At 40.1% G+C, this 26,145-nt stretch overlaps 1 protein-coding gene across 8 annotated transcripts in view; it reads left to right on the forward strand.

Annotated features, from left to right (window-relative positions):
- CTPS2 (CTP synthase 2) overlaps nt 1–26,145 on the forward strand; it is a 215,600-nt gene that overhangs the window by 150,173 nt on the left and 39,282 nt on the right. For 2 of the 8 annotated variants that reach the window (XM_021674816.2, XM_064364502.1), the window contains one exon: nt 21,971–22,013. The exons of the other annotated variants lie outside the window; for them this stretch is intronic. In XM_021674816.2, coding sequence (XP_021530491.1) covers nt 21,971–22,001 — 31 coding nt within the window. In that variant the 3' untranslated portion in view covers nt 22,002–22,013. The remainder of the gene's footprint in view (nt 1–21,970; nt 22,014–26,145) is intronic. 8 annotated transcript variants of the gene reach the window in all.

A 26,145-nucleotide genomic window follows, 5' to 3' on the forward strand; every position in this document is an offset into this window, starting at 1 on the left:
GCTCTGAGAGTGAGTACATGGGGTAAATTCATTCTGTGGAAATTCTTGAGGTGTATACTTATGATTTCTGTATTTTTCAATATTTATGTGGCACTTCAGTAAGAACTGTTTCGAAAATGCCATATGTTTGGAAATTAACTAAAGTGTGTCTAAATAATCATGGGTGAAAGAGAAATTATGATGGAAATACAACTTAATGATGACAATACTTCATGTCAAACCTTGCAGGAAGCAGGTTAAACAGTACTGTAAGGAAAATTTTCAGTCTTAAATGCTTACACTGGAAAGAAAGAAAAGCTTAAAAATTTGAATCAATCATCCAAATATAGCAGTAAAACTTATTATTAATTTTTATTTTAAATTTGAGGGTACATGTGCAGATTTGTTACATAGGTAAACTCATGTCACAGGGGTTTGTTGTACAGATTATTTCATCACTCAGGTATTAGTTCAGTAACCAGTAGTTATTATTCCTGATCCCCTACCTCCTTCCACCCTTCACCCTCCAGTGGGCCCCAGTGTGTGTTGTTCCCCTCTAGGCATCTGTATATGCTCATCATTTAGCTTCCACTTATAAGTGAGAACATGTAGTATTTGGTTTTCTGTTCTTGTGTTGGTTTGCTAAGAATAATGGCCTCCAGCTCCATCCATGTTCCTGCAAAGGATATGACCTCGCTCTTTTTTTATGGCTGCATAGTATTCCATGGCGTATATGTACCACATTTTCTTTATCTAGTCTACCATTGATGGGCATTTAGGTTGATTCCATGTCTTTGCTATTGTGAATAGTGCTGCAATGAACATACATGTGCATGTGTTTTTATGATAGAACAGTTTATATTCCTTTGGGTATAAAAGTATATAGAAAGCAATAATAAAAACAAAATAGAAAATAAAGATAAAATTTTTAAAAACTCAACAAAGACCAAAAGTTCAAGAAAACAAAAAAAGAGAAAAGGCACAAATATACAACTTTAAGGATGGAAAGGAGAACATAGCTACAGGAGATCCAGCTGTGTCCAGTTGCACAGGGTGTTCTAAAGATCACCTGTGTGGGGAATCTTTTATAGAGGAATGCAAGTGGATGCGGGCAGGCCAGTTCAGAGTTTCTTTCTGTAATCCAGGTGAGATGCAATGGTAGCTTTTACTGGGACTAGAGTCTTGCTTAGGAAGGGTGGTCACATTCTATGGTCACCCATTGATTCTCTTTTATTCTAACATTTTTGAGGTTTTTACACACAAAATGGTAATCCTCATTTGGAATTTTGAAAAATATAATGTGAGATAGAGATATAACTTTTCAGATGGAAAACTATTTATACTAGCACAATTTATTTAAAAATAAATTGCAACACCATGCTTTTTGCATAGTAAGTTTCCATATTTATTTGATTCTGTTTCTGAATTCTTCATTCTTTGTTCCTATGCAGATACTATACAATAAGTTTTACAGTAAGTGTTAAATCTGGAAAGGTGTATTATCCCCTTGCTATTTTTCTTTGGCTTTATTTTCTTACATTTCTTTCATATGAACTTGAAAATTATTTCAGGCATTAAAGAATTCTCATCTTTGCGCTGATTTGAATGGCTTTTATATATTAGTTTTAGAAGAATTGACACATCTTTCCTTCCAGAAATATATTCTAGTTTTCCATTATTTGGGTCATCTTTTCTTTTCCATGAGTATAGGTAATCAAAACTTGACTGCACTTATGTTCAGTGTTTTATGTCTTTTATTTGAATGTCTGAAGGTAATATTCACTTAACACTACGTAATTAAACAGGCAAATAGTGCTCATTTAATTAATCACTTAATATTCTAAACATTTCTAACTTTTCAAGTGTAATATTTTAAATATGGAAATTCATCTTGCTCTGTGATTACTGAAAGCCTCTGATTCAAGATTAGTTGAACAGAAGAAAAAGTATTAAAAGTAAGTTAATCAATTTTATATAATTTTTATTAAAAAATTTTTTTTTAGCAATGGTATCTCACTGTGTTACCCAGGAGGAACTTCTGGGCTCAAGCAATCCTCCCAGGTGGCTGGAACATGGGGTGTACCACTGCATCTAGCACAATTTTGTATAATTTAACAGATATTCAGTGTAACTTTGGAATTGGTTATACACCATTTTCTCTTATATCAATGCCCCTTTCCAGGTTTTGATTTCATCATACAGCAAAGCAATGGCAGAACAGGTTTGAGATTTGAATCAGATTATCTTCATATTTTCTGAGTGAATCAGGATTACAAGTCCATCCAGAATTACTCAACAATAAAACTTCTAACATCCTCCTCTACCCCAACTGAGGTGGTATGGGGAAGAAACTCAGTTCTGGCAGACAGGTGGCCTAGTAACCCAGGTCCCAGTGGCCTCAAATGTCCCAGCATATTCCTCCTCTGCCTTTTTGCCTCCCTTAACAAACTGATCCAAGTCATGTAGCAGGAAGGGACACCTCTCCTAATTTAGCTGACCAGGCTGAATTCCTAACTATAAAAGGAAGAACCTAACCATTTATCTCTTTGAGTGATGCTTTCTGAGGTTGCTGAAGCAATACTCTGGCAATAAGGCCCTGACCAAATTCAGCTGTCTGAAGACAAGATGGACTCCAGTGCTGACCTTTCATCAACTTTTTCTTCATTATACTTTCACTGTTATACTTAACTCTCTGCCCAAGGTGGGTCTTATCTGCCTCTTTTATTCTGATATTTTTGATATTTTTACACACAAAATAGTCATCCTCATTTTGAATTTTAAAAAATATAATCTGAGATAGAGATACAACTTTTCAGATGGAAAACTATACCAGCACAATTTATTTAAAAATAAATTGCAATACCATCCTTTTTGCATAGTAAGGTTACCATTTTCTGGTCATGCAATGCATGTTAGAGCCTGGCATACCACTGTGCAAGCGTAGAAAAGACCCCACCTGATATGGTTCAGCTGTGTCCCCACCCAAATCTCAGCTTGAATTGTAGTAATGCCCACGTGTCAAGGGCAAGGCCAGGTGGAGATAATTGAATCGTGGGGGCAGTTTCCCCCATACTTTTCTTGTGGCAGTAAATAAGTCTCATGAGATCTGAAGGTTTTATAAATGGGAGTTCCCTGCACAAGCTCTCTTGCCCGCTGCCATGTAAGATGTGTCCTTGCTCTTCCTTCGCCTTCCACCATGATTGTGAGGCCTCCCCAGCCATGTGGAACTGTGAGCCCATTAAACCTCTTTCCTTTATAAATTACGCAGTCTTGGGTATGTCTTTATTAGCAGCATGAAAAGAGACTAATATACCACCTAAACATGCTTGGACCCCACCTAAATGTCCCTTTTCCTACCTCAACTTCCTTAAAATGACAAGAGTGATTCCCCCGGGATCCCTTTCTGGTATGCTGCTCCCTTGTGGGCTGGAGCCAGAAGCCTATCAAACATTGCCTGAGAAAATCTCCTTGGCCTGATGCAAATTTCTACCTATATAAGCGCCAAAGAACTTAGGGTCTGGGGTACAGTAGCACAACCACCACCACCTTGTTGCTTAGAGAAGAGAGAGAGTACGCTCAAACAGCAAGAATCCCAGTGAGTGACAAGGCTCAAGACATTACCAGTGTTAGCATCTATTTTCTTTTCTCATTTTAGTGAGATTTTGGGATGCAGCCCCTGTTTATAACCTGGATTTTCTTACAGAAATGGTTCTAGGAGCACCAGAAAGCTGATACCCTTATCTGGGACAGAGGATGCATGGAGATGGAGGAGGTTAGGGTTAGCGGAAAGGAAGGAGAGCGTTGATTTGTTCTCTTGATCTCCACTCAGGGCCAAGAATCAATGCTCCTTGACTGTTTTAACCTCTCCTCTGTCCTGCTAAGGACAAATCCAGTTTTATCTAGAGAAGACGGGGGCTAAACCAGAAACTGCAAAACCGTGAAAGGGAACTATTTTGGGAAAACATTCTTTTCTCAATACTAAAACTGCCTTTGTAGAATTATAAATAATGAGGTAAATCTAACATGACTGACTCCATCTTGCTTCTAACCTCACGGCTAAATTGTTTTTTGTTTGTTTGTTTATGTTTTTGTTTTGCTTATTCTAGTATAGAGGCCAAGATAACTACGAGGGGAATTTAGTGGATAGTTGAACTTTGAAGCAAGGGAAACTGACTTTTCTCCTTGTCCGGGGATTGAAGCTGCATTAATAAGGCAAAGTTAAAAATTATGGTAGGGGCTTGGACTTTGATAAAGAATAGGCACAGTTGAACAATGACCTGCTATTGCTTAATGTGTTTTCCTGTAAGTTGCTTACTGCCCCAGAGTCACGTAACCAGGGTCACAAGATTTGTAACTTCCCCAACTATTCCTATAGATAACATCATTATTGTGGAACCTAAAGAACTGGTCTTTGAGATATTTTTCAGATTTTGCATTTTGGTAGACCAAGAGACACCACCTGGTCCTGAGAACACCCTCATTCCTGGGAACTGACTCACCTGCTCAAAGAATTTTAGACCACCCCTTGATTTCATCCCCAGCCAATCAGTTGTTCCAGTTCCCCATCCCCCTGCCCACCAAAGTGCCCTTAAACAACCCTAGCCTCTGAATTCTTGGGGAGATGGCCTTGAGAAATTTCTTCCTGTTCTTCTGACTTGGCCAGTCCTGTGATTATTTGCCCTTGAACAATCCTAGTCTCTGAATTCTTGGGGAGATGGGCTTGAGAAATTTCTTCCTGTTCTTCTGACTTGGCCAGCCCTGAGATTATTTGCCCTTGAACAATCCTAGTCTCTGAATTCTTGGGGAGATGGGCTTGAGAAATTTCTTCCTGTTCTTCTGACTTGGCCAGCCCTGAGATTATTTAACTTTTCCTTTGCTGCAACACCTGCTGTTCACATTGTTTTTTTTTTTTTTTTTTTTTTTTTTTTTTTTTTTGATGAGGGGCATCAGGCTGTGACAATACCTTTACTTTAAAATGAAGCAAGTAGGAGAATGTGATGGGAAAATCTGAATATGATCTGTTTGCGGGGAAGGGATGGCATAATTAACTTTTAGTCTAGTATTTTAATTCAAGCAAAATATTTGCTCTAGCCACACTGGTGCTGTGGGGCTTCTTTGTGGCAGGGGGTCACACCCCAGGCTGTACCTTAGAATCACCTGGAGTGATATGAAAAATGCTAGTGACTCAACCAATGCCTCAAGAGGTTCTTACATAGAATAACACCAATTGGTAGTCTGGGATTCACCCTGGGCATGGGTCTTTTTTAAAGCTTACCTGTGATTCTAATGTGGGCCAAGGTTAAGAACACCATTTTCTGGAAATTGCTAAGGGTCTAGGAGGATCTGGTTTTTTTTTTTTTTTTTTTAAGCAATGTGTGAAACAAAATCACAAGAAGATTTGGCAGAGGATTATAAAACAATGTATAAACAGAGAGTGAGAGACCCCTGTTTTAAGTCATTAGGGAACAACCAGTGTCCTGCTAGTTAAGCTTGTGTGCCTATTTTTTCCAATTTAGATTTTTCATACTGAAATAATACAATGTTTCCATCCAATGAAGAAGAATGTCATTCTCTCACATTTGTCATTATGTGAAGTCATATCTTGTGAAGCATTGCAATGGACCTCATCCTAATGGTCCAAATAAAGCTAGAGTCATCATATCAACATATTAATCAGCTGGATGTAGGAAGATGAAGGTGGTGGAGAGAAGGGGCAAAACATGTGCTCTTCTTGTGAAGAAAGTTCCTCAGATAAGATCACTAGATGAAAAAAAAATCACAAGCTGACATCACATTTCTAGCTCATTGGCTGGAACTTAGTCACATGGCCAACATTGCTGAACAGGAGGCAGAGGAATGTAGTCTTCACCTGGTGGCCATGTGCCTAACTGAACTGGGTGGGGCCATAAAAGTGCTTCACCTGTACCTCCTAAGCATCCTCCATTCCAGTATACACCATTGCTTTCTACTGAAATATCAGGACACTGGTTGGGAATGTTGAAGTAGTTTGTCAAATGAATGGGAGACGGCAGAGTGAAAAATACAAAGGCTCCAGCTGAGAAAGACACGTATACAATTACTTTATTTTACTTAAATCATTTCATTATCTAACATTCATGTAAACTCAAATAAAAGTAAATCATGTTTTGAGATCAAAACTTTATGACAAAAAAATCATACTGCATTACTGGAAATCTCACTTTACCTGAGGTCAGGGTATCTGAATCCAATATCACTTCTATAGACATTTCCTTTCCTGCTAATGGATTTTTTTTTTAACTTTTACTGATTGATGGAAATTTTCTTGGAAATCCAGAATGACAGTGATAAAGTTCATTGGGATAAGCAAGTTGTCAAAATGGCGGGAAGAAGCATTGGAATTAAATGTCATCTACCATGTCAGCAAACAGTGATGAATATTACATGTATTTCACTGACATGTATGTTCTTTGCCCTCTCTGCTTATGCTCACTAGGTTACAAGGATCCTTATACAATTGTTGCCAGAGAATAAAAGAAGCTGGGTGATTGGAGTGCAGGTTAATTTTTATGCCAGTTCGATATTATGTGGGAAAAGCCCCATCAGGGTCTAGTGCAGGAGAACAGTCTAGGCTGAACAGGTCTAGGGTATTCATCATAGCAGATGAAAGTAGTGTACCACCCACACTCTGATGCACTTAACTTTTCAGTGCCCATCACTGCCAGTGGCTTCTTACTGGATTCACTTGCAACTCTGCCTGAGGGCTTTCTCTGGCTATAGAGGAGGGCCTTGTGCAGGGTGGGTCAGAAGTGGCACCACCTGAAGACCCCTAGGGGATACAGTCAACCAATGATGGAGGAGTTGGTGGATAAATACCTCAGCTTTCTTGAACCTGGAGAGGCCTGTTTGACACCACCTCCCAGAGATCCCCTCTAGGATAAGCTCCCATTTGCCCATAGTGATAAATTTCTCACAAATGCATTCTATATTGGCTTCCTCTGTTTTTTGTTTCATGTTCCTAACTCCCTTCCCGGAACTTCCTGGGATCACCTCCTAAATTAGCTACTTTCATTCAAATGCCTGTCTCACTGCCTTCTTCTTGGGGAACCCTACCTGAAGCATAGGCAATAAAAGCAGTAGAAAGCTGAAGAAGACATAAAACCTATCAGTGGTAGAAACTGAATGTCAGCATGTAGAAACCAGGTAGTGCTTTACATAACTTACTCCTTACAAGGACTTTAGTGAGGGATTGTGAGAACAGTACCAGGGGATATTGACTCTAAATTCAGAAATGATCCTACTTGGATAGATGGACTGAGATAGAGATTATTTCATACATCAAAGTTCTTCTTTATAAGAGTATTGTAGTTGCTTGGAAGTCTTGCCTGCTTGCAGTAGTGACTGGGAAGTTCTTGATGACTGTGCATGAAAGAGAAGTTGGGGGGGAGAGAGAGAGAGAGAGAGAGAGAGAGAGAGAGAGACACTTTTATGAATAAATTAAAATCTGGAGTTGGGGAGTGGGGAGAGCATCCATGCAGGATGAAGAGGAGACACTGAGACAGGATTCCAAAAAGAGAGAATAAGAGATGGGAGAGGTTCTTGCACGTTCACATGTGATCTCTTGCTGCAAGCTCTTAAGCCTTGAAAATATTATATTAAAACTCACAAAATTCTTGAATTGAATGGGTCCTTATGGGAAGTGGTGAATGAACTAATTTTTGCATAGAGGGATGAATTGGGACAGATCAGAGATGGAACAGGTGAACATCAAAGCCTGACCTCAAGAGAGCAACTTTGGGTATGAGCAGAGATCACAGGGAGAATTCAGGACTTGCCCAGGCCATGACACTGGCTGGGGTGTATGCCCCTTTCTCTCTGGCCTCTTAGGTACTAAGGAGCCACAGCTGGCATCTCTGAGCTGGGCTGTGCATCAGAAAGGGGAATAAAGGAGGTAGCAGAAGTGCCTCCAAAATGCCTTAAAATTTTCTTTTGAGTCAGTTAAGTGTTGCTCTTTCCTGGAACAGATAATAGGTTTAAATCGTTTTTGGAATTTCTTCTGGCTTGATTTATGACTCTGTGCAAGGAACCTGAAATTGTACAGTAGTTGGGTACTTGGATTTTTTTCTTGGACCGTTCTAAAGAAATAGAAATAGGCAGAAGTGTGCTTTAGCTGACTTGGGATTCTGTTTTCAGCATCATATGCGGCAAATGCCTAATTCTATCTTTTGTATAATTGTTAAATATCCATTTTCATCTTGTATCTGAAATTCATGAGTCATATTCTTTTCTTTTACTTTTCCACGATTGATCCTTATCTTCAGCCCGAAGAATTTTTCCTTTTCTTTCTTGTTTTTAATTTTCCAAGAGCCTTCTTAGAACTCAAGGACTTAATGGCATTTTCTGTCCATAATGTTTTTTATTTATTTAGTTTTTAGACGGAGTCTCGCCCTGTTTCCAGGCGGGAGTGCAGTGGCGCAATCTTGGCTCACTGCAACCTCCACCTCCCGGGTTCAAGCGATTCTTCTGCCTCAGCCTCTCAAGTAGCTGGCATTACAGGTGCGCGCCACCATGCCCAGCTAATTTTTGTATTTTTAGTAGAGACAGGGTTTCACCATGTTGGCCAGGTTGGTCTTGATCTCGTGACCTTGTGATTCTCCTGCCTCAGCCTCCCAAAGTGCTGGGATTACCGGCGTGAGCCACCGCGCCCAGCCCAATAATGTTTTTATTTGATTTGGTTCTATAATCCCAAGAAAGGCAATTCTGTTCAGAAATTTGGAGATTTCCTGCTGTTGCTTCATTGCTGGTCCTTGCCTGGCATACGACAGGGAAAGTTCCAAGGGCAACAGCCTGCAGAAGCCCACCTCTGGCCCAATGACTGAAGAGAGAGGCTTTCTCTACAGCTACCTTTGTGCCCTCTCTCAATTCTGGGTTGCAGGTTACCCCAGAGCTTGAGCTATATATATAGAAGAAAATAAATTCATCTATCTATAGATATAAAAATTCCTATCTCTCTGTCTGTCCATCTATCTATGGAAGGAAAAGAGAAGAAAAAACCTAGGGAACTCACTTCTAGGTCATCCTTCAAGACCTGGGTTTCTTCTTTTTTTTAATTTTGTTTCTGAGACAGTGTTTTGCTCTTTTGCCCAGACTGGAGTGGAGTACAGTGGCCTGATCATAGCTCACTGCAACCTCAAATAATCCTTCGTTCCTTCGTTCCTTCCTTCCTTCCTTCCTTCCTCCCTCCCTCCCTCCTTCCTTCCTCTTCTTCCTTCCTTTCCTTTCTTTTCTTTTCTTTCTCTTTCCTTCACAAACAGAACTTGCTGTAAGAGCCTGCTCATCTCAATGACTATATTTACCTTTGTCATAAAAAAACAAAAACAAAGATCCATTATAGCATGCCCGGACTCTTTATTTCAGAAGATTCTTTACAAAAGGCTCATGAACTGCTTATGGCCAGAGGAGGCTTCTGAGCGGGCAGACAGAATTAAGCCTATAGGGAGATGAAAAATAGACTGTTGTAATCACCAATGAATTGAAAAATAAAAATATGATAGCCATATCAGTATAATGGTTACTTAGGTGATAAATCTGTGTTGGAGCTAACCTAAAAATGCAACTCCTACTTAATTTATTTTCAGGAATCCTCTGAGAAAATGCCATGTTGCAACAAATGAGGCATTAATTTATTGGAGTGAAAGGAAAGTACACTTTTCTCATTGATTAGAATGGCTATATGTGATGCATTGATCTCTTTTGTCTCTGCTGCTTATATAACACAGGCATCCCAGGCACATCATCCTGGAGGTTGAATAGGCTAAAACAGTAGCAACAACACTCATAAACTTTGTGTAATTCAAAACCCACACAATTCATGTGAATGTTCTAATGGGAGCATTATTTCTGTTTAATGGCTAACAAGGCTGTGCCATGTGACAATTGAATAAATCAGCATGAAATTCACTTGGCCATGTAACTTTGGAATTATAAGAATCTGAAATTTAAAAAATTATGACATTTCACATTTTGCACATAAAGTGAGACTTGTTTAATCTTCTCATACTGCAAAATGGCAAATTTACTTAATATAAACTGAAGAAAATTACACTCCAATACCTAAGCTCAGCCTCCACATCCTGCACTCTGTTGGAACTCTGGTCTAACTCCTTCCAGGTAGTCTTGGGAGTCTCAAGGAGGTATCTCATGAAGGCTCCATGAACTGGCCACCCCCTGGCACCTAAATTTGTCTCCTCTCCTCCTCCAGACTTCTATGGGAAAGTCTCTTCATACTGCTAGTATGAAGACCCAAAATGGCAGCTAGGTCACTGTTGGTGGCATTCAAAATGAGGCCAGGCTTGGCATGGTGGTGTGCACCTATAGTCCCAGCTACTTGGGGGACTGAGGCGGGTGGATGGCTTGAGTTCAGGAGTTCTGAGCTATAGTGTGCTATGCCAATGGAGTGTCTGCACAAAGTTCAGCATCAATATGGTGATCTCTCGGGAGAGGGGGACCACCAGTTGCCTTAGGAGAGATGAACTGTCTCAGGTTGGAAAAGGAGCAGGTCAAAACTCCCATGCTGATGAGTACTGGTATCTTACCTGTGAATAGCCGCTGCTCTCCAGCCTGGGCAATATAGTGAGATCCTGATTCTATTATAAAATTACTAAAAATTAAAACAAAACAAAACGATGCCAGAACTGATGCTTGTCTTGAAGCTGCTCAAGTCCCATGCCCCATGCTGAGGGCACTCATGCCTGCCCTACAAAGGTACAATCTCCCTTTACTGCAAGAGCCATGAGCAGTGGATTCTGTTGCCCATGAAAGGAACTGCCACAATTGACACCTGGCATTTCAACTCTCATGGGTTTTGCTAGCTCCTTTGCTTTAGCCTCTTGTTTCTGGAACTACATCGTAAATCCAGACAATCTGAAGACCTGCCTCTTTCTCTTATTTTGTCCATTGTCTAGTGCCCAAATTGTTCCTTATGAATCTCTTTCCTTAGGATGAGGCTCCTTATAGAGACATTTCTCTACATCATCAAGGACCCCCTAATCTACCTCCCAAGCTCCTAAATATTCCTAATTTCTGTGGTGAACCAAATTTAGGTTCCAGCTGAGTTTCCTGCTATACTAAGGAGAATATTCTAGATTACATTTTTTCCTTCTTTTCGCCCTCCTTAGTATAGTGTTAAGTGATCCAGTGAGTAATATCTATTTAAGTTTTAAGTTAATAATCAGAAGTCTGGCATACAATAATAGTGGAGTGTCTGCACAAAGTCCTCCAGGCAGTCTCTGGAGGACCACATCTTCAACCTAGGCAGTCAATGAATATTTGTTGAGTGAATGAGAACTTTTATTTGCAAGGAAATCTTCATTTTGAGAAAAAAGACAGTCTTTCTTCCAGTACACAAATCAAGATCATTTTCAATCTTTGTTCATAGTATCTGTTCCTTTTGGTATTGGCATCAGGTGTCTGAATAGGGGCAAGGCACAAGCCTGCTCAGGAGGATAGTTAAGAATAGAACAAACCTGAGGCAGCATAGTGATTGGATATGTTAGTTAAATTTTCTGATCTCCTTCCTCACTGTGTAATGGGAACAACGTCTAAGCATAGGGTTGTGTGAGGGTTAAATGAGATAGCAAGTCTTTAGCATTTACCTGTGACATAACAGGGAGTTGTACTATATAAACACTGCTCAGCAATAAAGTTTGTATTATTTTTAAAGGGTCCTTATGCTAATATCTGGGTGTCAGAAAACCATGTATATTTTCGACATGTTACATATTGAGTTAAAAAACCCAGAAGAACAAAGTTCTAGTTATACCAGATTAATGTGGTGAGTCAATCATTTTTCCAGGTTGCTACTCTCACGTATAATTGACAAATGCACAACCCAGTACCTATCTTTTGATATTCTTCTAGATGCAAAACTCTTTTTAAGGCAGAGAAATATCATTTGGACCAGAACCAATGCGAATGCGAGTAAATTTTATTTTCTTCTTCAGACAAATATTGTAGTTAAAACCCAGTTATGACATATAATTGTAAAGACCTACTCATGACACCATGGCAAGCAAGAGGATCAAACAATCCTCCCAATACAAAACAAATGGAAGTGCTGAATAATCTATAGCTAGCTTCATTTTGGATATAGAGCTGAGTTCACAGGAAAGTAAAGGAAATCTTTGGGGGAGAGAGAGGGCAAAAATAAAGAGAAACCAACCCATTCCTCAATCCCAAGACTGATAAATGGAAACTGAAGCTTTGAATCCTCTTGGGAAGGTTGGGGAGAGGGGTAACCAGTCCCAGGAACCATAGGAATTGGGTTTTAGAGGCCATGTAGGGACAGGAGAGGAGGCTTTGAAATGACTCAAGGTAGGGAGATAGAACTGAGACACTGTCATAAATCTGGAACTCTAGAAGAGCTCAAGGAAAGTTTGATGAGAAAATAATCTCTTATCATCAACTGTCATGGGAGACAATAAGGAAATTTGTCTATCGTGTTTTTGTCTTCTGTGGGGAAATGAATTCACTTGAGAACTTGCAACTATGGGCATGCCTTCTTGTAATTTGGATCTTGAATTTACATTACCTATATGAAAAGGGAATCCCCAACTCAAGAAATAGGCAAGAAATGTGGTCCAAGCTGATAATATCTTGGGGTTCCTGATGAAAACTCTCTGGAGGACCACATCTTCAACCTAAGCAACATGTAATCACAGATAAAAATCACTCTGGGCCGGGCGTGGTAGCTCAAGCCTGTAATCCCAGCACTTTGGGAGGCCGAGGCGGGTGGATCACGAGATCAAGAGATCGAGACCATCCTGGTCAACATGGTGAAACCCCGTCTCTACTAAAAATACAAAAATTAGCTGGGCACGGTGGCGTGTACCTGTAATCCCAGCTACTCAGGAGGCTGAGGCAGGAGAATTGCCTGAACCCAGGAGGCGGAGGTTGCGGTGAGCCGAGATCGTGCCATTGCACTCCAGCCTGGGTAACAAGAGCGAAACTCCGTCTCAAAAAAAAAAAAAAAAAAAAAAAAAAATCACTCTGAACAGGAGCTGATAATCCGAAATTTAAAAAACTAGCAGTAATCCATGAAGAACAAGAGTTAGCACACACAACAAGCAGCAAAATTAGAACCCCAAGAATTTCAGATTATAGAATTATTGATTGGATAAACATTATAAAAGAAGTGATCTAAGACATAAAAAAATACTTGAAAACACAAGTCCCTATATATCTAGGCAGATTTGCAAAAGACATATAGAACTTCTAGGATTAAAATATATGTTTGTTGAAATGAAATTTTTTTTTTTTTTTGAGACGGAGTTTCGCTCGTTACCCAGGCTGGAGTGCAATGGCGCGATCTCGGCTCACCGCAACCTCCGCCTCCTGGGTTCAGGCAATTCTCCTGCCTCAGCCTCCTGAGTAGCTGGGATTACAGGCACATGCCACCATGCCCAGCTAATTTTTTGTATTAGTAGAGACGGGGTTTCACCATGTTGACCAGGATGGTCTCGATCTCTTGACCTCGTGATCCACCCGCCCCGGCCTCCCAAAGTGCTGGGATTACAGGCTTGAGCCACCGCGCCCGGCCTGAAATGAAAATTTTAATGGACTTTAATAGCATATTAAACACTGCTCAAGAGAGAATCAGTAAACTAAAATATAGATCTGAATAAATTTCTCAGAAACTAGCACAGAGAGTTAAAGAGATGAAAAATATAAAAGGAAGAAAAGCAAAGAAATGGAAAAGCAAATGAGAACTTCTACAATATATAACCAGGAAAAGTTCCAGAAGAAGAAATGAGTGAGCGAGAGAGAGAGAGAGAGAGAGAGAGAGAGAGAGAGAATGGGGAAGATGTAGTATTCAAAGAGATAATGGTGCCAAATTTTCCAGAGTTGGTTCTGGGTAAAAAACTAAAAAAATAAAAATCCATGTGAGGACACATAGTGGTCAAATGGCAAATCAAGTAAAAGTTTAAAAGGAACCAGAGAGGAAAAAGCAAATAAATACGTTACCTAGGAAAGAAAGACAATTAGATTGAAAGCAGATGTCTCAATTGCAACAAAAGAAGTCATAATATAGTAGAATATTTGTCCTGCTGAGATAAAGTTATGATCAATCCAGAATTTTATTTATTTATTTATTTTTGAGACGGAGTTTCACCATGGTCTCGATCTCTTGACCTCATGATCTGCCCACCTCGGCCTCCCAAAGTGCTGGGATTACAGGCTTGAGCCACCGCGCCCAGCAATCCAGAATTTTATATGCAACTAAACTATCATAGAAGAATGAAAGTCAAAGAGAAATGTTTTTCAGAGAAATAAAAATTAAATCTACAATTCACATACTCTCACTGAAAAAGCTACAAAGGTATGTACTTCAATAAGAAGTAAGTTGAATCCAGAATTGAGTAAGATGCAAGAAGGAGTGATGATTAGAAATTGGTAAACAGATGGGCAAATCAAAAATACTGACAATGTGAAATAACCATAAAAATATTAACTCTTGGAAACAGAAGTGAGGCAAAATTAAAGTGCTGATCCAAAGCAATGTAAAAGAAGAGTGGAGATGATCAGAAAAGAAACCTCCTGTGGCCCAGGTACAGCGGCTCATGTCTGTAACCCCAGCACTTTGGGAGGCTGAGACAGGAGGAGTGCTGAAGCCTAGGAGTTTGAGACCAGCCTGGGCAACACAGTGAGATCCACCTCCATCTCTTAAAAAATTTAAAAAAAAGCAGGGCATGGTGGCTTGCACCTGTAGTTCCAGCTTCTTTGGAAGCTGAGGTGGGAGGATCGCTTGAGCCTAGGAGGTGGAGGCTGTAGTGAGCTGCAATTGCACCGCTGCACTCCAACCTTGGTGACAGAGTGACACCCTGTGTCAAAAAAAAAAAAAATCCTATGGATTATATTGCTCTAGAATAGAGATATTTTAATTTAACTTTGTTAAGCAAGATACAAATGTTAAAATATTACCATTTCCAGGAAAAATTACTAAAGGAATAGTATCTATAGCTTCCAAACCAATAGGAATAAAGAAAGAAAGCCTTAATTAAAAGAAAAGAAGTAAAGAATTTAAAAAGAAGAAAGTAGAGAAATAGCAGGAAATAGAAAGCACTAAACAACAGGCAAGAAATAAATCCAAATAATGGTGTTTCTGCCATAATTTAACATCTATATTCCTGAAATATCTTGCAGTTTATGAAGCCAAACACTAAGAATTAGGAAGCTTAAGGGAAAAGCAAGGTGGGAAAAGATGATATTTAGCCATAGTCTATGACAGACAATAATGTCTAACCAGAGGGAGAATTATAGAGAGAAGAGAAACAATCATATAAACATATAATTGCCTAAATCTGTGTGGCAAACTGTCTTTAATAAAACTAGCTTGGTCTCGTTTAAACATCTGATGGCTTATTATTTATTTCATTCCACTTTCCTCTATTAATATATTTAATGAAGTCAACTTTTTCTTCACAGTATTGTAGATAATGAGGGTTAGAGGGAGAAAAATAAGAGAACTCAGAAAAGTAAACTGCTTATGCATGTTCTTCCTTCTCCTTGGCAGATGGAGATGGGGGGCACTTTCCTACATTCATCTTAATTGAAATGCAAGCATAGGGAAGAACTGCTGAGATTGGGAGCAATTTCAGATTCTTCTGTGAAATGAGTCATTTCAGAAGGTTCATGTGGACTTTTCATGTTGGGGTGAGGAAATGAGATTGCATGTTTCCTTGAAGAAAATAGACATAACAATGTTACATTCAATGAAAATGAAATATGTTGGAGAAAATAAAATAGTGAGCGTGCCTTCAATCAGAGGTGGTATTCAAAATATAGAATAATCTTTCTGGTACTGTGTGGAGGATGTAATTTCCAAAGGTGGCCATGCAAGGGCAACTGCTAGAAAGTGCAAGCTTGCAATGATGGGCCACTGCCTTGGAGACCAGATGGACACTTGGGCATTTGTTCAGTAGATGCCAACATTGCCCGCTGGAGTAGCATCTCCCTAGCAGGGGATTGAGCCTTCTCTGGCTAGGAGGATACATGAAGATGGATGCTGATGCACGGGGTTGTAGTGGGCTAGCTTGAAGGCCAATGGACACCAAGTGCCTGGGCAGCACCCATTTGGGGCTTTTCAGGGCTGGGATGGTCACGCTAGTGTGGTAGGGAGCACTCAAAGGGGCTTGGAGAAGCAGTTACTTACCAATTGGTATGGAAGCATTTCTACATTGAACAACCTGGTTTTGAGAACTTTCTAGGAAAGTTGATTGTTTGGCGGAACTCCTGATTTCTATAGGTAGATATATCAACTAGAACAACGAGCAAAGGCATTGCTAAGTAGGAGGGCAAGGGGATTATAGGGCAGGAGACAATACACAGGGTTAGTCTGGAGATAGAGCCCCAAAAGATTTCCTACAGATGGCAACCTCCCCCTTGCCTTGAATTAGTTTGAACTGATTTCTCTGGTTCTTTTCTTTGTGGACAGTTCGACATATTTGCTCACTCCAAAGTCCCTTTGCTTTGACAGAAGGTTAAAATTCCCCCTCAGAGAGCAAAAATGCCCATTAACCCAGATAAATTGTAGTTGCAAGCATAAATGTATCTCATTTAGTGTTAGGGAGGTGTCCATAAAAATTGTCTGCAAAATTAATTTATGTAAAGGGATAAATTTCTTTCAGCTGGTTATGTTTTCAGTACTAACACTTTGGAAAATGAGATCATGATTCTGGGAGTGCACAGTAAAATATATTTTGCTCTAAACAAAATGTACTGCTGCAAAAGACTTCCTAATTTCAGACAGGCAATGAAAAGTAGTGCTTCCTATTGTCTATTACGAAATTGGCTAATTTATATAGTAGAATAGACTTGTATTTGAATTCTCCAGGTCTTACTCTTTAATACAAAATTGTCTGCCCTTGAGGTTTTTACTCACCAAGCCATGATTTATGTTGATGAGACATTGCAGATCAACTCAGCTCCAAGTTCATGCTACTAAGTGGGACATGCAGGAGCACTAGACTGAGATCCACAGCACTTGACTTCTTTCATTTTTTTTCAAGCTTCCAAATTTAATCAAAGGTTTACAGGAAATACAGGACAGAGGGGCATGTTAAACAGCACCATGGCAATTTAATCAGCAAAATATAGAAGGAGGGATTTCTGTAGAACGAACAGCTCTGTATTCTTGATAAATGAAAGAAGGAAAAAAAAGAGAAAAAGGAAGCAATATATTACAGGCAGTTTAGAGATATCACAATCAGCGAAATTGTGGGTTTTGGTTCCTATCAAAATAAGCCAATTGTTGAAAATAAGTTTGAGTATTCAGAGAAATATGAAAACCAAATGGATATTTGATGTTATTGTGGAATTTTTGTTTGAGTTTTTGAAATGGGGAAGGCTGTCCTTGGGAGAGACCTCCAGGCAGTAAATGGATTTCAAAGCTATTCAGTTAGTAGTTTCAGGTTGGAGTAAATGCAGAAAGCAGATATTTTGCTACTGTGCAGTGTCTCCTGCTATCTGTTTTTTTCTTTTAATTTTTTAATTTCAATAGGTTTTTGGGGGAACAGGTGGTGTTTGATTACATGATTAAGTTCTTTAGTGGTGATTTCTGAGATTTTGGTGCACCTATCACCCGAGCAGTGTACACTGTACCCAATGTGCATTATTTTATATCTTTCCACCCCCCCACCCTTTCCCCCTGAGTCCCCAAAGTCCAATGTGTCATTCTTATGCCTTTGCGTCCTCATAGCTTAGCTATCACATATGAGTGAGACCATATGGTGTTTGGTTTCCCATTCCTGAGTTACTTCACTTAGAATAATTGCCTCCAATTCCATCCAAGTTGCACAGCACCTGACTTCTAAGCCCAGCTCAGCCACCAGGTGACTGTGGATGTTTGTGGTCTTTGTGTTTCAGGAAGAATCGAGGTGACCTTGTCACTGAGGTACCTAACGCCCTTGGTTTCTTGACCTGCCTGGGCTTTTCCGATTTATTTAGTACAGGATTCCCAAGTTAAAAGTCTGCAAAATATGTGACGTAGAAAATCACTGTGTATATGCTCTTCAGTGTTTATGGAGGGAGATTAGCATGTCTCAAACAAGCCAGCCTTTCCAAATGACAATTTCCTTTCAGTATCTGCAGAGACACCAGGATGGTGGTAAGGAATTATGCATTTAAATATCCATTTATTGGAACATTATGGCCTCCCAGTACTGTGGCTGCAAAATGTTTCACTGCCCACTACAGAGTTATCCAGACAACCCTCCCCAACTTAAATTGATGTCGATGAAGCCAAATGGTAATTTATAACTCAAAAGCAAGAACAACAGCAAGAGAAAATCTCACCAACCTCAAGATATCTGATAATGCGGCAAAACAAAGCATCTTTCCTCAAAACTGGGGGAATGTTATCAGCACGTGCAAATGTGCAGAAGGGATTTGCTGTGTTCCTAGGGATGGGGCCAAGGCCCATATAGGAGGCTTCGAGTCCCCACGAAACGCAGATAAAGGACAAATTCTAGGGTGTGAACACCAGATTTTAGTGACTTCGTTCAAATTGCAAATAAACAAATCGTCTTTTATTTATTATTTATTTATTAGTTTTCTGTTTGTTTCTTTTTGTATTTCTTCTACCTCCTGAATTCAGGAAGTCTTTTATTTAAATGAAAGAATGAAGTATTTGGAATCACCCTTTCTTCTGTAAAAACCAAAGAAATGGTGGTGTTTCTGCAATACCACTTTCCTCACCTCCAAGTGTAGCAGTTGATGTTTTCTTAGTGTTTCCTATGTGCCAGGTTCAGACACAACCACTTTACACGTATCATCTCATTTACTCCTCAAAATGATAGACATTTTGGTAGACGTATCTGGTAGACAGCACTGGTATCCCCATTTTAGAAAAGAGGAAACTGAGGTTCAGAGGTGTTAGAGAACTTGTCCAAGGGAAACACATCAGGGAGGAATGCAATTTCAGGCAGTCTGACTCCCAAGTTCATGTCCCTAGCTTCTAGGCATCACTGATTTCGGGGGCTTCTGGATCATCCTTTGATAACTTCTAGCTAAGATCACATTTTCATAGATGACTGTAAAGATTGGAAATGGTTGACCTAAGAGTCTGGAAGTTAAGATAGAGGGCAGGGGAAATCTGAAGCATCACCAGCCAGGATCCAATTCCAGCGGGCTTCGCTTGCTTTACACTTTGGTAATCAATTTCCATGATCTGGACACCCTTTGGAAATGATCTTCTTCTTAAGGCTTATGTTCCATTATCCACCCACTCTGAGCACTGTCTCCTGGCTTGCCTGTTCCCACACTCTTTTATTTCTAGAACATCTGCTCTCCTAACTTATTTGCACAATTCCTTTACCCTTCCCTCTCTCTCAGGTTTTTAACCCCTTCCTGGACTCAATTCCTTCCCTCTCCAGTGGAGATTTCATAGTACATCACTTCACCATCCTCCTGCCACTATCCTCAATGCCATCCCATCCCTGTCTTTCTATCTTGTCCACAGTACAAAGCCCAGACTGAGATAAATATAACCTTTGCTCTCTCTATCTTTCCACCTGGGTTGTTGAGGGCTCTTGAAGAAAGCCATCTAGATCTGTAGATTTGCACCATGAAGGAACCAGCACAAGGCAGATTGAGCCAATGTGACCCAATGCCCACTCCACTTCAATACAGTGTTGGTTAAAATGGTATAATTTCAGAGCTGAACTGGAAATAAGAAAGGGAAGTCGCCAGGTGCCAGTAAGAAGAAACGAACTCATAGCTCCCAAGCTGATGTTTGGGTGGCCCTAAAGACTGGGTGCAAGCATCAGATATAGAGGCTACCATTGAACACCCACAACCTAGAAAAATATCTAGGTTACTAAGTCCTTTTTGCCACTGCAAGGAATGAAGGCAACCCCAGGCTGGCACCCTAAGAGGACCATAGTAGGCTAGGCCCAACCACTCAAGAGAGGTGGCCTTGGCTGTGTGGGAGGTGGGGAGCTGGAATTAGGATCCCAGACCAAAGCTGCCATCTAGGAAACAAAGTTTTCTAGTGAGGGTAACTAGAAAACTCTGCCAAAGGGCTAGGAAATAAGTGATCTTGTCCCAGATGTGGTATGGGATGAAGAAAAATAAGTTTCCTATGAAAAACTGAGACCCCAAACCTGCTTCATACAAGGTATGGAACCGGAATTTGTGGTCTCTGTGTGGTATGGCACTCCCCTGCCAAGGAATTAGTATAAAACTAGCTGCAACCAATGCCACAAGGCAAGGAAAAGAAATGAGGTACAACGTTTATAAAGAAAGAAATAAAACTGTCATTACTTATAGGTTCCAAGACTGTGTACCTACCAAATCTAAAATAATTCTCAAACTATTAGAATTAATGAGGGAATTTAAGTGAGGTCACTGTATATTCAAGAACAAATAAACTAAATGAGACTAAAATCTTTGCCTCATTCCTCAAACCCACTGTCCACTCCATAACTTGGCAGGTAATCTTATCTTATTCTATAGAAAGGTGAGGCCCTGAGGTTTGAACTCCTGCAACTTCCTGACCTCATGACCTCAAACTTACCTAAGTTGGCCCCCACCTTCACTACCTTTCCTGTATTCACAGGGGCACATCCTTTTCCCTTCTCTTAAAAACCATCTCTCCCATCTCTGCTAGAATAAAGAGAGCTTCTTCTGATATTTCTCTTTCTTATGTGTTCAACCTGGCTCCTTCCCTGTAGCCTTTAAAGACACTCAAGCTGCTGTTACCTCAAAAAAAAAAAAAAAAAACTATAACAAGCCTTGGCAGACTCCCAAATCACCTCTAGCTGTCATATTTTCAAAAAAGCAGACTAAAATGGCTGTATCCATTTCTTACTTCTTAAAAACACTTAAGCCCATTTCAATCAGATTTCCTTTCCTATCACTCCTCTGAAATGGCTTTCATCAAACTGATTGATATTACCCCCTTAACTGCTCAGTCCAATGGGCTCTTTCCACTCCTCTGGTACCTACCACTAGATTACTCATGTAGCTCAAGAGCTCTACATACACCTTGACCATGAACTCCTGGGCCTTTGTATAGGCCTGGCTGGTTCCTTCACTCTGTCCTTTATACTCAGTCTTATTTCAGTTCCTGTAATCCTTGCCTAGATTGTCTACATTCCTCATGATGGCAACAAGGGCCTAGGAACCTGGATATTTTTCTGAGTGAAAATGTGGAATCAGGATACTCAAAATTCTGAGCTGTAACTTATGGGTTAGAACAAGACCATGGGGCTGAGCACAGTGGTTCACAACTGTAATCCCAGCACTTTGGGAGGCTGAGGAAGGAGGATTAGTGATGTTGTCCAGGCTAGTCTCGAACTCCTAAGCTCAAGTGATACACCCACCTCAGCCTGGCCCACAAGTAGGTATTTTTTATTATATAAAATTAAGATGTACAACATGATGTACACCTTAAAATCTTTGCCTCCTGTACAAAATGATGTTGTACACCTTAATTTTATACAACAAAAAACAGCTATATGTGGGCCAGGCATGGTGGTTCACACCATAATCCCAGCACTTTGGGAGGCTGAGGCAGAAGGATTGCTTCTACACTTTCATTACTTGTAGGTTCCATGACTGTGTATCTACCAAATCAAAAATAATTCTCAAACTATTAGAATTAATGAGTGAATTTAAGTGAGGTCACTGTATATTTATGTGTAAGAACAAATAAACTAAATAAGACTAAAATATTTGCCTCATGCCTCAAACTCACTGTCCACTCCATAACTTGGCAGATAATCTTGTCTTGTATTATACAAAGATGAGGCCCTGAGGTTTCAACTGCCACAATTTGCTGACCTCATGACCTCAAACTTACCTAAGTTGGCCCCCACCCTCACTGCCTTTCCTGTATTCACAGGGACACATCCTTTTCCCTTCTCCTCTTACAAACCAGCCCTGTTCTCTGCCATCTCTGCTAGAATAAAGAGAGCTTCCTCTGATATTTCTCTTTCTTATGTGTTCATCCTAGCCAGAGGAGTGGAAAGAGCCCATTGGATTGAGCAGTTAAGGAGGTGAGTCAATTAAACCTCTTTCCTTTATAAATTCCCGAGTCTCAGGGAAGTTCTTTATAGCAGTGTGAAAATGGACTAATACAGTTAATTGGTACCAGGAGTTGGATACTGCTATAAAGATACTCAAAACTGTGGAATCGACTTTGGAATTGGGTAACAGGCAGAGGTTGAAACAGTTTAGAGGGCTCAGAAGACAGGAAGATGTGGGAAAGTTTGGAAGGTCCTAGAGACTCGTCGAATGGTTTTGACCAAAATGCTGATAGTGATGTCAACAACGAAGTCCAGGCTGAGGTGGTCTCAGATGGAGATGAGGAACTTCTTGGGAACTGGAGCAAAGGTCACTTTTGCTATGCTTTAATGAAGAGACTGGTGGCATTTTGCCCCTGCTCTAGAGATCTGTGGAACTTTGAAATTGAGAGAGATAATTTAGGGTATCTGGCAGAAGAAATTTCTAATTGGCAAAGCATTCAAGAGGAAGCAGAGCCTAAAAGTTTGGAAAATATACAACCTGACCATGAAGTAGGAAAAAACCCCCAATTTTCTGAGAAGGAATTCAAGCTGGCTGCAGAAATTTGCATAAGCAACAAGGAACTGAACGTTAATAGCCAAGACAATGGGAAAAATATCTCCAGGGCATGTCAGAGACCTTCACAACAGCCCTTCTCATCGCAGGCACAGAGGCCTGGGAGGAAAAAATGGTTTTGTGGACCGGGCCCAAGACTCCCTGCTCTATGCAGCCTAGGGACTTGATGTCCCTTGTCCTAGCTGCTCTAGGTCCATCCATGGATAAAAGGGGCCATAGTCAGCTCAGGCTGTTGCTTCAGAGGGTGTAAGCCTCCAGTCTTGATGGCTTCCATGTAGCATTGGACCTGTGGGTGCACAGAAGACAAGAATTGAGCTTTGGGAACTTCCACCTAGATTTCAGAGGATGTATGAAAACTCCTGAATGTCCAGGCAGAAGTCAGCTGTAGGGGAAGAGCCCTCATGGAGAACCTCTGCTAGGGCAGTGCAGAGGAGAAATGTGGGGTTGGAACTCCCACACAGAACCCCCACTGGGGCACTGCTTAGTGGAGCTGTGAAAATTGGGCCATTATCCTCCAGACCCCAGGATGGTAGATCCACCAACAGCTTGCACTTTGTGCCTGGAAAAGCCACAGGCATTCACTGCCAGCCTGAAAGGGAGCTGCCCAAGGTTATGGGAGCCCACCACTTGCATCAGTGTGCTCTGGATGTTTTATATGGAGTCAAAGGAGATCATTTTGGAGCTGTAAGATTTAATGACTGCCCTGTTGGATTTCAGAACTGCATGGGGTCTGCAGCCCCCTTTTTTTGGACAATATCTCCCTTTTGGAATGAGAGCATTTATCCAATGCCTGTACCCACCTTGTGTCGTGGAAGTAACTAACTTGTTTTTGATTTTACAGGCTTATAGGCAGAAGGGACTTGCCTTGTCTCTGATGAGACTTTGGACTTGGACTTTTGGGTTAATGCTGGAATGAGCTAAGTACTTAGGGGACTGTGGGAAGGCATGATTGGTTTTGAAATGTGAAAAGACATGAGATTTTGGAAGGGCCAGGATTGGAATGATATGGTTTGACTCTGTGTCCCCACTCAAATCTCATCCTGAATTGTAATCCCCACATGTTGAGGGAGGGACAAGTAATCCTCATGTGTCAAGGAAGGAAGGTGATTGGATCATGAGGGTATTTTCCTCCATGCTGTTCTTATGATAGTGAGTTCTCATGAGATCTGATGGTTTTATAAGGGACTGTCCCCACTTCACTAATTCTTCTGTCTCCTGCTGCCTTGTGAAGAAGGTGCCTGCTTCCCCTTCTGCCATGATTGTAAATTTCCTGAGGCCCACCCCAAGCCATGTAAAACTACGAGTCAATTAAACTTCTTTCCTTTATAAATTATCCAGTCTCAGGGAAATTCTTTATAGCAATGTGAAAATGGAGTAATATACTTAGTCTCTAGTAATCAGGGAAGCTGAAAATCTTGTGACCTCTGGAATAATGGCTAGTAATCATTTAACTACTGTTATATCTTAGCAGAATTAAGGCTCTTCTCATCCTCCTAACCTGGTGGCCTTTTATTAGTTTTACAAAGACGGTTTAGTTTTGGGAAGGGCTATTACCATTTAAACTATAAAATAAATTTCTCCCAAAGTTAGCTTGGCCCATGCTGAGGAATGATCAAGGGAAATTTGGAGGTTAAAAGCAAGATGAAATTTGTTAGATCTCTTTCACTGTCATAATTTTCTCATTGTTATAACTTTTGCAAAGGTGGTTTCAGTTGTAACTCAAGGGTTACTGGACTTCTCAGCTGTAAACAATGTGAACTAATGACTAATAAGTAGTTTGGTGTTGGGACATTTTACAACCCAGGGGGAAGGGAGGGGAAGTGGGCACAAATGATTAAAATTTGGATTCCTGCCAGCGGGGAGAAACTAGGGCTCAGAGTCCAATTTAGGTTGACTTAAAAACAATTTAAAAGTGTGGCTTTTCATGCACAGTTACATTTGCTAGCTGAGATCCACACTTGTTTCTTATTAAAAATGTCCAATAAATGGTATTTTTTAGTGTAGGGAATAATTATTTAGCTCTCTGAATCTGTCCCAGTGCACTGAGGGACTCTCAGCTGTTGAAGCAGAAATGATCTGATGATCCAGACTGCCAAGATGGTTGTGACCACTTTTGACTGCAGAGCAAGCAGAGAAATAAAGATTCATGTGAAAGAGAGGGTGGACTCATAGGGTTGTTTGACCTAAAGAAGGGCACCTGCAGGACCTGGGATTTTGCAATGTGCAGAGACTGAAAAAGAAAGACATTTGACTATTAGCAGCACTGAAATAAATTTACTCTGAGCAATGTTTCTGCCTAACTGCCATAACTAATACAAGAACAAAATTTGAAACTTCAGCTCATTATTGTTCTACTTTTGGCAGTATGATTTTTCCTGAGGCTTTTAATTCTTTTCTTAAAGTCCTCTATATTAACTTTGAATCATTGATGTGTTTTCAAATATTGGCTTAAAGCAGCTCAGGTTGTTATTTTATTTAAGGGAATAAATTGGCTGTCTAGATGTATCCTATTTCATATACAAATGCCTATTTTCATGCAAATAAGCAAACTTCTATAGGAAAGTATTCATGATATAAGGTGTCATAGGAAGGTCTGAATATTTATTTACTCTCAGAGTTCTGGCTTTTTGATTACATTATTGTTAAATCACTTGTTTATACCATTATCTTGTTAGTGGGACTAAGTATCCTAAAGCATTTCTTTTCTTATTTTCATCATTCCCCTTTTCACAGACAAACAAATTTTTAAAATAAAACGTTGTTGATATATATAGGAAGAATTTCTCCAGCTCTAATGATCTCAATGACAAAGGATATTCTTTTATACTTTCATTCTACCAATCTCAATCTTTTGTCTTTCAACTCCATTTCCACTGGACCCCCAGAGTCTTTATTATGTTGTCAACAACCTTCCCTTATTTTTGGACAATTATAGAATTGAAAGTCTGGAAGGTGCTTTAGAGCCTTGCTACTCAAAGTGTGGATCATTTCACCCTCTGTTAATGATTGAATCTCAATCTCTATTCTTAATCATCTGTTCCCTAAGTGTGCCAGATATGATTTTCCAGTAGCATTTTTGGATATCTCCGTGTGGATGTCAGCTAGTGTAGCAGAGTCAACAGGCTTTTATTTTTATTTTTTAAAAGTAGAGATGAAGTCTCGCTACGTTTATGTTGCCTGGACTGGTCCTGAACTCCTGGGCTCAACCAGTCCTCCCACCTCGGGCTCCCAAAGTGTTGGGATTACAGGCATGAACCACTGTGCCCAGCCTCAACATGCTTAAAATCAAGACACACATAAACACAGCAAAACATATTTAACTCACCATTATCCCCTTCATATGATTCTTTTTCTATATTCCAGTTTTCTTTGATGATGATATTGCCATCTTCATGGCCATCTCAATGGGACATAGAAAAAGCATTATAATATTGCTCTCTCAATACTACCCCCAATTTAATCAGCCCATAAATTTTGTGAATTAAATTTCCACCAAGCCTTGGGCATAGATTTCTTCTTCTCTACTCATTGCTGCTGTTTTGATTTACA

This window comes from Aotus nancymaae, unplaced genomic scaffold (genome assembly GCF_030222135.1).
Source record: "Aotus nancymaae isolate 86718 unplaced genomic scaffold, 86718_ANA_hifiasm-v0.15.2.pri h1tg000058l, whole genome shotgun sequence".
NCBI lineage: Eukaryota > Metazoa > Chordata > Mammalia > Primates > Aotidae > Aotus > Aotus nancymaae.